The following is a 15120-nucleotide window of genomic DNA, read 5'->3' on the forward strand; positions in this document are numbered from 1 at the left end:
CCGCCCCGGTCCCCGGCCTCCCCCGCCGCCAGGGAGCTCCTGCCCCTCTCCCGCTCCACAGCCAGCCTCCCTCGGCTTCGCCTTTCGCCGGCCGCTCGGGCGCTCCCGGGGATGCCCCGTGCAGCCCACTGCTGCATGTGTCTCCAAAACCCCCGCCCCTGCCCCCGCCAGGAGCGCGGGGCTCTCCCCGACCCCGGTCTCCTCGCCGCCCTGTCCGTGCCCTGATGCTCCGTCCGGGGGAGAGCCCCGCTCTGCTCGCTCCTGCTCTGTAGGGCGCTTCCCGCTCCCGGCGCCCCATCTCCGGCATCCCTCTGCCCTTCAAAGCATTTCCTGCACGGAAAACTTGCCTTAAAGTTTAATGCTGCCGCCCGGAGCTCCTCCCCCTGCCCCGCCGGCTCCCCCGGCCCCCTAGCCGGGGTCTGGAGGAGTCCCCGGACGGCGATTAAAGGTCAGGGAGAGGATTCTTCGCGCCGCTGCTCCAGGGCTGCCGCCGGGAAGGGGGGAGGCCCGCCGGGCCCATCCCCTCCGCCCCTCCACGGCGAGCGGAGACGGCGCCGGCGGCCCCGCTGCAGCCGCCCGGGAAGGGCTCCGCTGGCTGCCGCGGCCCGGCTCCGGCGGCGGGCGGGGAGCAGGCGGAGGAGGGGCGGGGGGACCGGCTGCATCGCGCGTGGAGGAAAATCTCCTTCCAGGTGGCTGCACAGCTGCACTAGAGCTACTAGCCGGCTCCAGGGGCTATTGATTTGAGGACTGTTGCTTCTATCCTGGGGGCTCGAATGGAGATCTCGTATCCAAAGGATCTAGCTGTTAGAGAAGCTGCTGTGAATACAGGGATTTCCAAGTGCCCTCATTTATGGTCCTAACAGTGTGACCAGCGCCTGGAAAGCATATTGTGGGGTAAAAAGGTGGAGGAAACAAAAAGGAAGCAAAAAGGTTTCCAGTTAATACTGAATATCACAAATATGTTGAGAAATTCTGCTGCCTTAAGAATGTGTGAGAATTTGTATTTTTCTTTTCCCTCTCTATTTTAGTGGCTGGACCAGCACTGTCTCTAGATTGACTCCCTTAGCTGTAATAGGTGTTTGGAACCATGGCGGCAGGTGTAGCAGCTTGGTTACCCTTTGCCAGGGCAGCAGCCATAGGATGGATGCCAGTGGCTACTGGTCCCATGCCAGCTGCTCCACGGCAGGAGAGAAAGCGAAGCCAGGACTCTCTGATTGTGCTGAATGTGAGTGGCATCCAGTTCCAGACATGGCTGGACACCTTAGAGCGCTACCCTGACACTCTGCTGGGCAGTTCAGAGCGGGACTTCTTCTACCACCCCGAGACACAACAGTACTTTTTTGATCGGGACCCTGACATTTTCCGCCACATTCTCAACTTCTACCGTACTGGGAAGCTTCATTATCCCCGCCAGGAGTGCATCTCAGCTTATGATGAGGAGCTGGCCTTCTTTGGCATCATCCCTGAGATCATTGGTGACTGCTGTTACGAGGAGTACAAGGATCGCCGGCGTGAGAATGCTGAGCGCCTGCAGGATGATGCTGATACGGATCATGTAGCTGAGAGCTCCCTACCCTCAATGACAGCTCGCCAGAGGATGTGGCGGGCCTTTGAAAACCCACACACCAGTACCCTGGCTCTGGTCTTCTACTATGTCACTGGTTTCTTCATTGCCGTATCTGTTATTGCCAACGTGGTGGAGACAGTGCCCTGTGGGGTAAGCCCGGGTCGCATCAAAGAGCTGCCCTGTGGAGAGCGGTATGCAGTGGCTTTCTTCTGCCTGGATACTGCCTGTGTCATGATCTTCACAGTTGAATATCTCCTACGTCTGCTGGCAGCTCCTAGTCGCTACAAATTCGTGCGCAGCGTCATGAGTATCATTGATGTGGTGGCCATTATGCCATATTACATTGGCCTGGTGATGACAGATAACGAGGATGTCAGTGGGGCTTTTGTGACATTAAGAGTCTTTCGTGTCTTCAGGATCTTTAAGTTTTCCCGCCACTCACAGGGTCTGCGCATCCTGGGCTATACATTGAAAAGTTGTGCCTCGGAGTTAGGCTTCCTCCTCTTCTCACTCACTATGGCCATCATCATCTTTGCCACAGTCATGTACTATGCAGAGAAAGGTTCATCAGCCAGCAAGTTCACCAGCATCCCTGCAGCCTTCTGGTACACCATCGTCACCATGACAACACTGGGGTAAGTGCAGCTGGTGTTTGGTTACAGCCAACATTTCAACAAGTGCATTGGCATGAACAGAAAGATACTCAATTTTTAAAAAATGGTGATTGAAAAAAAAGTGAGGGTAAGTTTTTGTTACAGAACTTTAAGAACACAACTTGTGACTTCCTTCTAGATGTTTTACATGTTTAAGAAAGTTAACAGCATTGCTGAAATTAACCCAAATCCAAAAACTGCAAAAAACCAGAAAAAGCAAACAAGTAAACAAAGCAAAAAAGTCTTGAAACTGTTTGATTTTGGACAGCGAAATTGGAATATTTTGTGAGTATATGTGAGTTATCAGTGGATTTTTAATGGAGAACTGTTTTTGCTGGCAGGCCCTGTTACAGTGTTGCTAAATTATTAATGTTTATAAGGAGAACCAAAGTGCAAGCTTTTAATTTGATCAGTATGTGGATCGGCCATTTTGTTTTAAGACGTGTATTGATGTAGACCTGGTTATTGAGTTCATTATTACAATGTGATTTATTTTCATGAAAATCATACCTTGTCTTTACAAAAAAAATTATTTTGGATTTTATTTAAGACACTGAACACATTTCCTTTGATTTTCATGGACCTATAACTTTTAAATTATGAGTGTCAAGCTACACTGACTGGTGACACACTCCGGAAAATGATCTGAGGAAGTGTGAGACATATGACACATCAAGCATGTGTCTTTAAACAATTCCAATGGCAATACAATTTCTTTCAGAGAATAGGGGTTAAAAAGTGTCACTGTTGACATTAGAATGCAATGCATTTTAATGGATAGATGAGAGAAAGTATATTTTATGAAGTCTTTGATACCAGTGTCATTGTATCAGCTGATCTGATACCAGATCATTGTATCTGCACCAAGTTATAAAATGCATTTGTCTGTAGTTACAACAGGGATTTAGAAGGTTGACAAATTTGAGATGACAATTTTTTCCCTATTCTTAATTTTGAGTTACATAGTACTATCTATGAAACTGAAAATTTGTTGTTTCATTACAACCTGACTAGTAATTTAATAATAACAGATACTAAATGACAAACTTAGCACTTTCATTAAGGCCAAGCCCATCACTTTATTAGCATTTTGCCAAAATATGTTGGGACTGTTGAGATTTATGAAACATGTATAACTATTAAATTTAACAAAATGAAAGTGCATTATTAAACTATTATGAAAAACTTGATTTATTATGTGCAATAGTAATTTACTTGGGAAATGCGCATACAAAATATTGAAAAAGATAAAAGGAATGTCTTAAGCCACCATTTTTTATACAAGGCTTTTATCTTCTGTGTGATATAACAAATGAAGATAAATATAGTGCGTAGTAAATATTTCATACTTCTTGTAAGGGCAAGTTATGCTAAAAAGGAGTGACAAGAGCTTTGGGGATTTTAACTCGCCTTTTAGGTTCCTGGGTGGTTTTTTGGTTTTCATTTTCTGTTGCTGGTGAGAAATGGAAGGGACCAGTTAGCAGAAGAAACAAGTTAGGCATGGTAACTAGATCTACATTGCTGTATTTTCTGATGCTGATTTTTTAACAGTTTATTTTTAATTAGAACAGTAATGTTTTTGGGAAAGAATTGACTGATACTTTAATACTGAAAAAAACAGAAGCTGGCGTATGGGTTTTTTTTGGTAACAAAAGGTACTTTCTGAGTAAGTTGTTTCCGTGCCCATGCACAATGTGGAAAGTACTTGTCCATGGTACTGAACAGAAACTTTTCTTATTTTATGCCCAAATTGCAACTGATTATTACACAGGTATGGTATCACAGCTGATGTTGATATGATTGGTTTGTTTGTTTGGCGCACACACACACACACCCCCCCATACACAACATACATGAGTATTATTCTGTAATTCCAGGTTTTGAAGTATTACTCTGAGTAAAATCTTCAAAAGTACTGCTGTAATTTGAATATAATTTCAAATATCTTTGAATAGAATCTAGGAACCTGTTTTTAAGTATACAGTGGCACAATATTTTGGTCCCAAGTGGAACAAAAAGGATTGAAGAGAATCCTCTCATGCTTGACTCCTTCTTTAAGGCAGTTTGAATAGAGAATGAGAAAGTTTTGAGCAGTGGAACAGAGATCCAAAGTCTCATGCTCAGGAGTTCAGGTATGCTACAGGTTCAAATATGACAGACATCTCCAATTTTTATGAAATCTTTAATCAGTGCATTAGCTAGATTATGTCCTTTTAATAATATCATGGTAACTTTGTAAAGATTATGTTTAAATGTTAAATATATATATGTGAATAATTTAAATAAAATTAGCATAATAAAGCTTTGAAATCTTTTTAGTTGATGGAATAATTATGCAAAAAGAGAGGGAAGTTATAGGGAAAAGCACTGAGGGTCAGTGAAAGCTGACTGTAATTAGCACTGATACCTTTTCTATGTGTTAAAGTTTACCACCTCTTTACTAATACAGAACTCCTGTTCATTTTAACTTTAGTTTTAGCTGAATCAGGGGTGTATAAATGGACTTGATAGGAACAGCTTCTCTGATTTAGAAACAAAGCTTGTTGATGTCTTTATGTTTTAAATGACAGTAGCACACAGCAGGTTATGTGAATTACAAAAAAACTTCACGAAAGCTAATAGCGAATAATAGATTAACATAAAATTGAGTTTTTGAGTCGTGGTGTCATTGTCATATTTTTCTAGATAGCAAGGGTATTGAGTAAGCGACCTTTGCAATTTGGGGAGTTATTACCTTGGAAGCAGAGCTATATTTCTCAGTTCTGCATGATTGCTGAGCAATTAAAGTGTCTTTAAAAAACATAGATTACATTTTCCTTTGCAGAGTGCTAGTGACTTCAAATATTACTATATTTTTGCCTCCAAGGATATCCCAGCTATTAGCTGCTCTTGACTGCTTAGTTCAAGTAGTACATGTACATGGAAATGTTACATGAAAGAGCTGAATAAAAATGAAAAGAAGGAAGAAAGGAGCAAAGGAAAAGAGAACATGAGAAAAGTAAAGGCAGAGAGAGAAAGAGAAGAGGAACATGCCTCTAGAAAAACAGCATGCACACTTCCAAAAACTGAACTGTCTGATTTTAAACTTCAAACTAGTGTTTTATCAGGATTAATTGTAACAAAAGTAAAGTAGAAACAAGAAGAGAAAATATAAAATGTAATAAAATTGATAGAGGTCACAAAATATTTTTAGTGGAAAGCATAGAGGTCAAGTAGGTTAGTGTGAAGATAACAGAGACGAGAGCTTGAGTCTACTGAAGTGGGACCGGCAGATCTCCATAGGGGCTTGTGAACATCTACACCCATAATGACAGTTCTGTCACTTTCTGCTGTCACCTTATAACATGACAATCGAATAAATTTCCATCTGCCCCATCAGGAGCCAGCAAATGAGCTGGAATAGCTGCTAAGGTTTTGATGGTGTAAGGATATTGTTTGTTCCCAAGTCAGTCAGAGCTATAGTGTAGCTTGTGTTTTATGAAGATATTATGCTTTAAATAAGGAGCATAGTGCTCTTCTGTGAGTAGTTTTAAAGCAATCTCGCTGCTATATTAAAATTCTATTTTTATAGTCTTTACATTGGGTAGCTTTATCAAGTCACACAATGCTTCAGTAGATGAGCAGAATACTTCATGAAGAGAAGCTTAAACTCGACTACTCATTTATTTGCTTTCATTGTATAAACGAGAGGTGTGTCTTTCAGAAAAGATAAAGCAACTATTTGTTTTCATTATTTGTTAATATAGCCCAAAATGTGTGAGGAAACCCACTTAAGATATATCAAATTCTCAGAAGACTTCATAATAAACAGATGACTAGATGTGGTAACAGAAGGCCTCAAACAGTGAACAAGGGAAAAGAGCAAAGGATTTCCTTTTCCTGCACATTCATGTTCTTTGCCATCTTCAGTCCTTTTTCCATTCTTTTTTCATTACTTTGGGTATATTCTATCTATTTATTTTTTCCATTATTTATTCCAACTACCACTGCCCATAGTTTTCATGGTTGAGATTTGTCTATGGTTGACATCTTTCCTCCCTTCTTCAAGACAAGGTTAACATCTGTACTAAAACTCTGCTGGCTTTATTTTTTTTTCTTCTGCTCCTTTTTTCCAGATTCCTAATTCATCCTTTACTACTAGATCAAATATTTCGTTTGTCATCATTGTCATTCATTTGACCTGAACTTTCCTCAGAACAGATTTTTTGTTCTGACCTTTGTTTGATAGATTTTTCCTTATGAGCATCATAAAATTTCCACATCATCACTTTTTTTCTGAAATGCCACACATATTCTCTTTTCTCACCACTGTGCCATTTTCAGTGTGTTTAGTTCCTTATAGTGTCTGCATTTTAATTTGAAATAATCCATCTCTTTAGAACTTTTATTAAAAAATTGAGTTTAGTAAAATCTGACAAGAGAGAATAAAATTCAAAATCTTTGTTTTATGAAAAATTTCATTAAAAGTTTGGATATATTCTTATGATTAGTGTTACAAATGTAAAGATTCACAAAGTTAGAGTATTATTTCTTTTCCTGTACATACATATTGCTCATTCATTTTTTGTTTGATATTTTCAGCCCTGTTTCAAATAGAATTTTTCTGGTTTTGTCTTCTTTTATACAACCTAGTGGATTTTGTATTTTACAAATGCTTTTGATGTCTCAATCTATTTTCTCTTCACAGCAGAGACATTTAGCCTATATAACAGAGGAGGGACAAAGTATAGTTGTGATCATCTTCAAAGTACATTACTAGATATTCAAAAAAGGCTCCAGGGAGAATCTGTTATACTGTTAAGGGTCATTTTGATAGCAGTAAAAAAAATTCTTTGTTCTGTAACAAAGAATTACTGAAACTATATTGGGCTGTTCTTTCTTGACAGAGAGCAGAGTAATTGTATTTTTATTTAGTTGCACTGGGGACCAGCCTTCGTCTTCAAAAAAATCCTGAAAATCTCTTAGAGGAAAAGGACTTAGCTTGTTTCACTCATTTATCTTGAGCAGGACCTTCCTTAGTTCAGTTATGAAAAAATTTGAAGGTGGTGCTTAACAAAAAGATCTTTCTGCTTTGGATCTAATGTATTTGCTCCTTTGGTAGAATCAGATAGAATTTTGTTTCCTTGTTGTTACTTTGAGACAAGAATAAGAACAATTAGATTACTGTGGACCTGGATGTAGTATAGAAATATTCTTAGTACAGCAGAACTAATCATCTCGGAGAGTAATTATGACTAGTGCCTGATCTATTAACTAGGGCCTATCATTCAAGTAATCATCAGTGAATACTGTCATTTTAGTAAAATCTTTCAGTGATCAAACCCAAAAAGTTCAAACTGAGTGATGACAATCCGTGATTCACATCATTGTGCCTTTGTCTAAAATGAAAAATTTGCAATATAAAAGCCACATAAATCTATGAATACAGTATTAGAAATAGTGCCTGCCATGCAAAAAAATATCTGGAAATGGAAACTGTATTTCTGAAGAGGGGAACATAAATACCACAGAAATAAAGTGACTATTCAAGTAAGTTGAGAACATCTTGCAACTTCAGGTGACAATTAAGTTTTCAGACATTTGAAAGAGGGTCTAGTGAATTACTCCTTTTACTTGATTTTTATGACATTATAGTCCATTGGCAGAAGTTCACAATATTCATCATGGTAAGCTAATGAGAGAAGAATCTGGTTCATCAGGGGTTAAGATTATAGATTGTTCCAAAGAGGGAGTGTAAATTAGAAATACAGAAATTGTTTTGGATTGGCCCTAACAGGTTTCGTCAGTTACATGACAACAGAGATGACAGAGTGACGGGAAAGATTCTGTATATTTCTGTACTTATCATTTATTTGGCAATAGATAGGAACACAGGCTTTTTGGAAGACATAGTCTTTAAGACTTTTTTTTTTTTTCCTGAATTGATTATGCAGCAGAGAAGAGGTTTTGAATATATTGACAGTGCTTTAAAATGATAGCTCTATGCTACATTTGCTGGAACAATAATAGTCACCATGCTTGGATTTCAACTCCTAACACAGTTAGAAGTCTTAATTTTTACCATTATTTCTTAATATCTTTTTTATGAAGCACATGATTTTGATCTTCTGTGTCTCTGGTAATGTTTTATAAACGTCTTGTTAAGTAAAAAATGCTGTGGGGTTTGTTTTGACAAAAAAAATCAGTTTACACCAAAGTACACAATGAAGTTTGCATTATTTTCACAGTATAGACTTAAATACATGTGATTTGAGATGAAATAAAAAATAATGCTTTTGACTAGAGCATCTGATGTGTAACAGGTATGAGTGCCCTGTAGAAAAATCCTGGAGACAAACATTTACTCAGGTATCTGGTGCATGAAGGATCAGGTTTAAACATGAGTACCTATGAAGATCATGTGATCAATGCATAAAAAGAATAAAATCTAACAGGATTCATCTCTATTATAATTCAAATGAGACTGCACTCCTTTTCTCATAGCAGCATAGACACAACTTATGCATTATTAGGAAATACATCTTAATGTACCTAGTTATCAGTACACCATTCCTACTACCATGAGTTCAAATTCTTGTAGTTAAGTGCATTGACAAAAGCTAATAAAATAGCAAAAGACTGCTATCTTTCTGATTATTAAAGATGCAAAGATATCAGTCATATAAGCAATTGTATTTTTTGTGTGTTTAGAAAAGCACTTTCATTTCTTATATTCCACTGTGCAGTATTGTTCCTTATCTGCAGATCTCCATCCTGAAGGTGAAAGCATTAGGAGCTACTGTGTAAATGCACTTAATTAGAGCATGGCTCTTCAGTTACAGTAATTGCTAAAAAAACCTAGAAAAATGTATTTTGTGTGAACAAATTAAAATTTTGCATATTTAAAGTATTTAGGAATAGTAGTTTGCATTTCATCCCTGTTTTTTTTTCAGTTTCATCTGTGTTACTGGTTTCTTTGATCTGATTGGTTTAACTGAGAAGTCAAGTTCCACAGACATAAGGATCTCCTGGATTTATTCATTTATAGGGCCCAAACACTACAAGGAAGAATTTAAAGGCATTTATGTGTCTGGAGATGAAGATAGGCACTTGAATTGTCAGAAGAGGCTTGGGTGTTAGAAACACAAAGGAGAGCAGCTGAAGCTAGGAGCCCAATTGCCTTAGGAAACAGTCTTATGTGCACAGGAGTAACTTCTAGGATAAGTATAGAATGTATATCAGCTGTACTCAGATTTTGGGTATGTCCCAGAGGCAGGATCAAATGCCCCTATCAGAATCAAATGGGTCCTGCTAGCGTTCAGGTCTTGTTAAAATAGAATATGCCCTATTTTTACATAGTACTGTAGAAAGTTGTTGTGTGTATGGTATGCAGAGGAATGAGTAATTCAAGTAAAAAAAGAAGGGTAACCGAAAGAGTAATGTAAATTATCCAAGGGGTATATTTTTTGATCCTAATTTTCTGTCTGTATGGTTTTCAAACCAAGAGTTCAGCATGAAAAGATATGTAAGAAATGGAAGCTATGACATGTAGATATTATTAATGGAAATATTTTTAGAAACAGTGTGGAAAATTATGAAACAATGTCAGGTAGGTGATGCAATTTTTCCAATAAACTAGCAATCAGGATTTTTTTGTTTCAATAGGTCCCTTATTTAGCTTATACACAGTAAATTTGTTAAGATGCTGACATGTGGTAAGAAAAGATAAAAGTTAATTCTCAATTTTGACCACTGAAAATTCATCCCCTTCTCTAGTATGGTGGCAAACATTCTTATTTTGTGTCTATTTGATTTTTCAATGGACACTCTTTGTAGATATATGTAGGAGGTTTGAGAAGTACTTTGCCTGCCTTTGGGCTTTCCCTTTGTGTTGTAATATGAACTTTGTAAGCAGAGTCTATAGTTCTGCTAGTTAATTTTTACCTTGATCTCTGTTCCTAAATGAAGCATATTTAAAGCACATTTTCCTGTTTTTTTCTTGATTCTTTGTAAAAAAAAAAATTCCTGAGATAAGCATCTTATATTTCAGTTCTTTCTCTTTGAAGAAGCATTGTGATTTGTGAGCTGATGTTTAACCAGATGGTGTCTAGCTCAGTTTTGTACTTACTACCACTTGCACTAAGGCTTTATATCAAAAAATAACATATGAAGAAAAAATCCCAATATTGAGAACACTTGTATATTTTTTTAAAATATGATCTGTTATAATATCAGCATTAAAACAGAAATGTTATAAAATATGTAACTGTAGAAATAAATTTAGCTGTTTGATTATAGAAGACTCAGTGTCCTTAGCTAATGCTTCTTATAGTATAAAAGGCAGTATAAAGTTCTAGGATTTTATTTAATTACTCTGGCTACTTTGGTAAATTAAAGTAAGTATGTTTCACTACAGTTTAAATCTCTTGGATTAAGAGAATTAATTTTAGATTAAGAAGTAACTGTGAACCTCCTTAATGGTATCTGTAATAGCCTAATTTTATGATAATACATTAACATGCTTTAATTAATTATTATTTTAGATAAAAAAATATTTTGAGGCCAAACCATAACTTTTTAAAATGTGTATCCAGAGATACAGATTTTTTTCTATGAATTATACTGGCAGATTCTCAAAATATTTTGGCTGATAAACAGGGAACAGTCTTTCAAATTTTCACTTGAAAGCTTGACCATCCAGGCATTCTCAGTAAATGGCTGAGAGTTAGACTGTGAGGTTGTGAAGGAATTAATTTAGCATTGTGTAATAGCTTACAGTCTGAATGTGTCTTTTGCATCCTAACTCACTGCTTCTTTCAGTAAGATGAATCAAGAGAGGTTTCTGTATGACAGCATATGTAATATGAGTGGGATCCTTAACTTTCATCATTGTTACTATTCATATCCCCCTTTTTTATAGCCCAAAAGAGGAGTTTTATTATTGTGTTAGTGGCCTTACTTTCATTTTCTGCAACTTTTATCTCTTCCACTTGCAGCCACTTAACAATTCCCTGAGCATCCTTATCAGCTATGGGCAGCAACTACTTCACCGTGCAGAGTTGCTTAGGAACAAAATTGATGCTCTTTGACATGGTGGATGACAGCTGCAACATGCTGGTCCCCAACTCTCCTTCTTCCTAAAGAGGAATAAAAAGCAGAGAGGTTGAAGATGTTTTCCAAATCTGATTGTGAAGAGCCTATATACTTTTTTGGTTTAGGGTATCTAATCAATTCATTGTTGGTATGCAACAGGTTAAGAATTGTGGCCTTTGTATTGAAGACACAGCAGCATCAAGCAATCTAGTAACAACTCTTTTTAACTCTTTGTAATATAAATACCACAATATCTTGTACCACTTTTAGAATTGAGAATTTTTAGTTTACCTAAACTTTTTGGTATTGGTTTGTTATTGATGCATTTTTTTTCCATCAGTTGATAAAATCCAAGTTGAAACGTGGATATCATGGACTAGAGACAGGAGAACGGGACAAGCAGAGTATGTACACCTATTCTCACACACCTAGAGAGAGTTATGCTTGCAACCATCTCTTGTGTTTATTTGATATGTATGTATATAAAATGAAACTTTCAACATTGTAAACTCTAGACTGTTTGAGAATTTAGGAAGAATTTGCTATTTTAGCATCTGAATGGAAGCTTGAAAGAGTACAAATTGAAGCTTTCCCACAGATAGATAGTTTAGAGTAAATCTGTCCACAGACTGGCTTAATGATTTGACATGCTCAGTATTAGTTATTTTCCAAGTGAAAGAGAAGCTCAAGTTTTATCTGATTTGATTGTGAACATAATAATCAACCTACAGTATGTGTCAAAAGGTGCCAAGTTTTAGAGGTAAATATTATAAAGGAATCTCCTTACAAAAAAAGCCCCAGGTAATATGGGATATGTATGCTGTCCTTCTCAGACCACGTGCTACTTCTGACACCTCTCTCCCTACATCCCATCGCAGTCAAATCACTGTAGAAGTTGCAGCTGCTGAAAGGCTGCAACTGTCATCATTCCTTTAGCCTACGGTTTCTTTCCTGTGAAGGCCCAGATTTTCGAAGTTTAGTGCATTGAATAATTCATGGAGAAGCAATGTTGCTAGTCGTGCTGGTGAGCCCTTCAGCGCAGTTCCGCCTCTTGCCACACTGGCAGAGCTGTGCCAGGCTCCCTCCTGCTCTGGGGACAGGCACAGCTGCAGACCAGAGATGGTGCTCACTTCTTGTGTCTGGCACAGATGACCAATGATTTAAAAATATAGACATCTTTGTGCAACAGTGCACATGCAAGTTAAAATCCTACTTGTGGGAGCAGGAGATGGGAAGCGGTTTTGTTTCAGGTCTCTAGAAGACAGAGAAGAGTGCCTGGAGTGAACTGTCCAAATCCCTTTGGATGCTGCTGCCTTCTGGCAGCTGGCTGCCCAGAGCCCTCTTCACACCAGGAGTACAGCACAATGTCTGTCAGGCAGTCATCCATGGAGTGGATTTACAGTGTGCTTGGCCATGCAATAGCAAAGAGTTTTGGGTCTTGCTACACTTTTCCAGACTGCATGTGAGCTTTCCCTATTACTCTAAGTAGTCACAACATTTAGTGTGCACTGCTTCCTATGTCTTTGCAAACAAATTAAGCAAATACAGAGAAAAGTTACAGATGATTTGGAATACTGGACAGAAAAATGGATGGAGGTATGGATTTAGATCCACATAAATGGTTTTGAAATGTATCAAAAGGCTGAAAACAGATTGGTTCATCTCTTTAGTCTCTCTCAGTGGTGTATCTTCTGCTTTAATATACTTTTTGATACCTGTTTTCTAGCTCACTAGCTGTTCTCAGAGGTTCCCTTGTTTTCAAAGCAAACAAATCCAAATGCAACAGGAAGGTTTCCTTAAATAAACCTTTCATATTGTCCGTACATAGTTCATTTCCCAGTCCCTATGTTTGTGTGGAAGGATATAGCAATAGAATTTAGAGACTTTAGGTGTGTGGTTTTTGAAGAAGACAATCAGAACATAAGACTATTTTAAAGGAGACAAATAGGACATGCTGTACAATAGAATTATTATGGAAGAATCTGGAGGTGGAATTCCAACTTATTTCTCTGCCGGTTGCTTACTATCTCTGGGAGATATTTATAGGTCTTAACTTACTCCTCCAAAAGTTAAATAGTTCTGAAGTAGTCATCCTTTTCTCACTTAGGAGGTAATGAAGAGAAGCAGGCATCTGGATGTGCTCAGTCATCTGCACTGAGTATAAATGAAATTTATTATAATTACTGGAGACTTTAAATGCCAAGTGGAAAGGGATGAGATAAATCCTAAGCTCTGTGGGCAGTTAGTTTGATCAACTCTCCTAATTCCCAAGTTATATAACTGTGAAAGGCCCATAGCATATTCCTTTCAAAGATCATACATGCTTGGCATTTGATGGCAATTTCCACTTCATCAAAAAGGCAACATATCTGCTACATTTAGACTCGAAATATTCTTGTTTTGTGTAACCCTGAAGGCCACTTCAGTGCTTTTGCCAATATTTTGTCCTTTCCTAAACAACACAAAAAAAATTAAATTTGAAAAAAATGGAAATTTAATGTTTGTGCTGGTTTAGAAGAAGTCTTTAGAAATTTTGAAGAAAATTTAAGTATCCACTGTAATTTTCTGCAGGAAAGAAGTCGTTCTTCAAATAGCAATGCTTGTGAGCTAAGATATGGAGATCTTGAATACCTTGATTACGTTCAAAGAGTTGTAAACTATTTCTGTTCTTCTGAATGGGAAACCTAAAGACCAGTGATGGTCTTGTTAGCTGTTTCACCACTGTTCATGTCTAAAATGTCCCAAAGGAGACAGATCAGACATATCCCACTGTTCTTCCAGGAGGTTTCAGAGCTCTAGACTGCAGTTAGGCATTGCCAATGCATAGCTCTGAAGCAGACTGAAAATTTTGGAGACACACTGCAATAAATTTCAGCAGGGACACTCTACTCATTGCAGTAATCATTTTCATATTTAATTCAATTTAAAAAATATCATTTTCTCTAAAGCTGCCTCCAGACTGAAGTCTACAGAACCTTAAAGGCAATGACAGGGTATTATGGTCAAAACTGCTTCAGGGTTTATGTCTTTCTCGTTTTCCTTCTGAACTTTGTTCACTTCTCTGCAAATCATACCAGTCTCTCTGGTAAGGGAATTCTGTAATTTGGTATGAAATCCTGTTATCAACAAAGATTTGGTTTACCTCATTTTAGTTTGTCTTCATGATCTGCTTTTCCAGAACAGCACATCTCAAATTTGCCAGCTAGTACAGTTCTATAAAAGTGTGAAATAACATTTCCTTCAGTATGTTTCTTTTTTTTGTTTTTTTTTGTTTTTTTTTTTTGTATAAGAGTTCATGAAATTTTGCTTTTTTATGCATTAAGTGGCATATTAATTTTTTTTTTTTTGTGTCTCTGAAAAGAGATGAATGAACTATGGAAGACACAATATTTCCTCTTTTATCTTCCCTTCACTGGCCAGTTTTATTATAAACTTCCAAATAAGTTTTGAAGAAAAAGTGCTATCCTATATAACTATCGAAACTTTGCTTTTCTTTTGAGAGGAAACAGTGGTTATTTCTTAATTTAGGGTCACAATTTTTATTTAATACTTTTTAAAAATAGTTCTCTTCCCATTTGCAATTCAAGCTAATGCTTTTGAAAAGCTAGAAGAGTGATGATAATGATGGAAAAGAAACTCTATTTCTTAAGCTTCTTGCTTACTTCTAAGTTGTCCTTAGAACAAATCCTGGTATGAAGACATGTTTTTTACATTCTTCTGAGATTTGAAGTTATATTTTTATTATGCCAACCCCTTGTCTTTCAAAACAAATTGAGAGCAAGGACCTATGAAGCCAATCTGCAAAGAGATTATTTACCTAACTAGTTT

At 37.6% G+C, this 15120-nt stretch overlaps 1 protein-coding gene across 1 annotated transcript in view; it reads left to right on the forward strand.

The window, feature by feature from the left end:
• The window catches only part of KCND2 (potassium voltage-gated channel subfamily D member 2), a 263107-nt gene that overhangs the window by 1411 nt on the left and 246576 nt on the right, over positions 1-15120 (forward strand). Inside the window, exon 2 of the mRNA XM_041471509.1 lies at positions 1029-2202. Within this exon, the coding sequence (XP_041327443.1) occupies positions 1088-2202 (1115 nt within the window). The 5' untranslated portion in view covers positions 1029-1087. The remainder of the gene's footprint in view (positions 1-1028; positions 2203-15120) is intronic.

The sequence above is a fragment of the Pyrgilauda ruficollis genome, unplaced genomic scaffold (assembly GCF_017590135.1).
Source record: "Pyrgilauda ruficollis isolate IOZ18807 unplaced genomic scaffold, ASM1759013v1 scaffold27, whole genome shotgun sequence".
Classification (NCBI taxonomy): domain Eukaryota; kingdom Metazoa; phylum Chordata; class Aves; order Passeriformes; family Passeridae; genus Pyrgilauda; species Pyrgilauda ruficollis.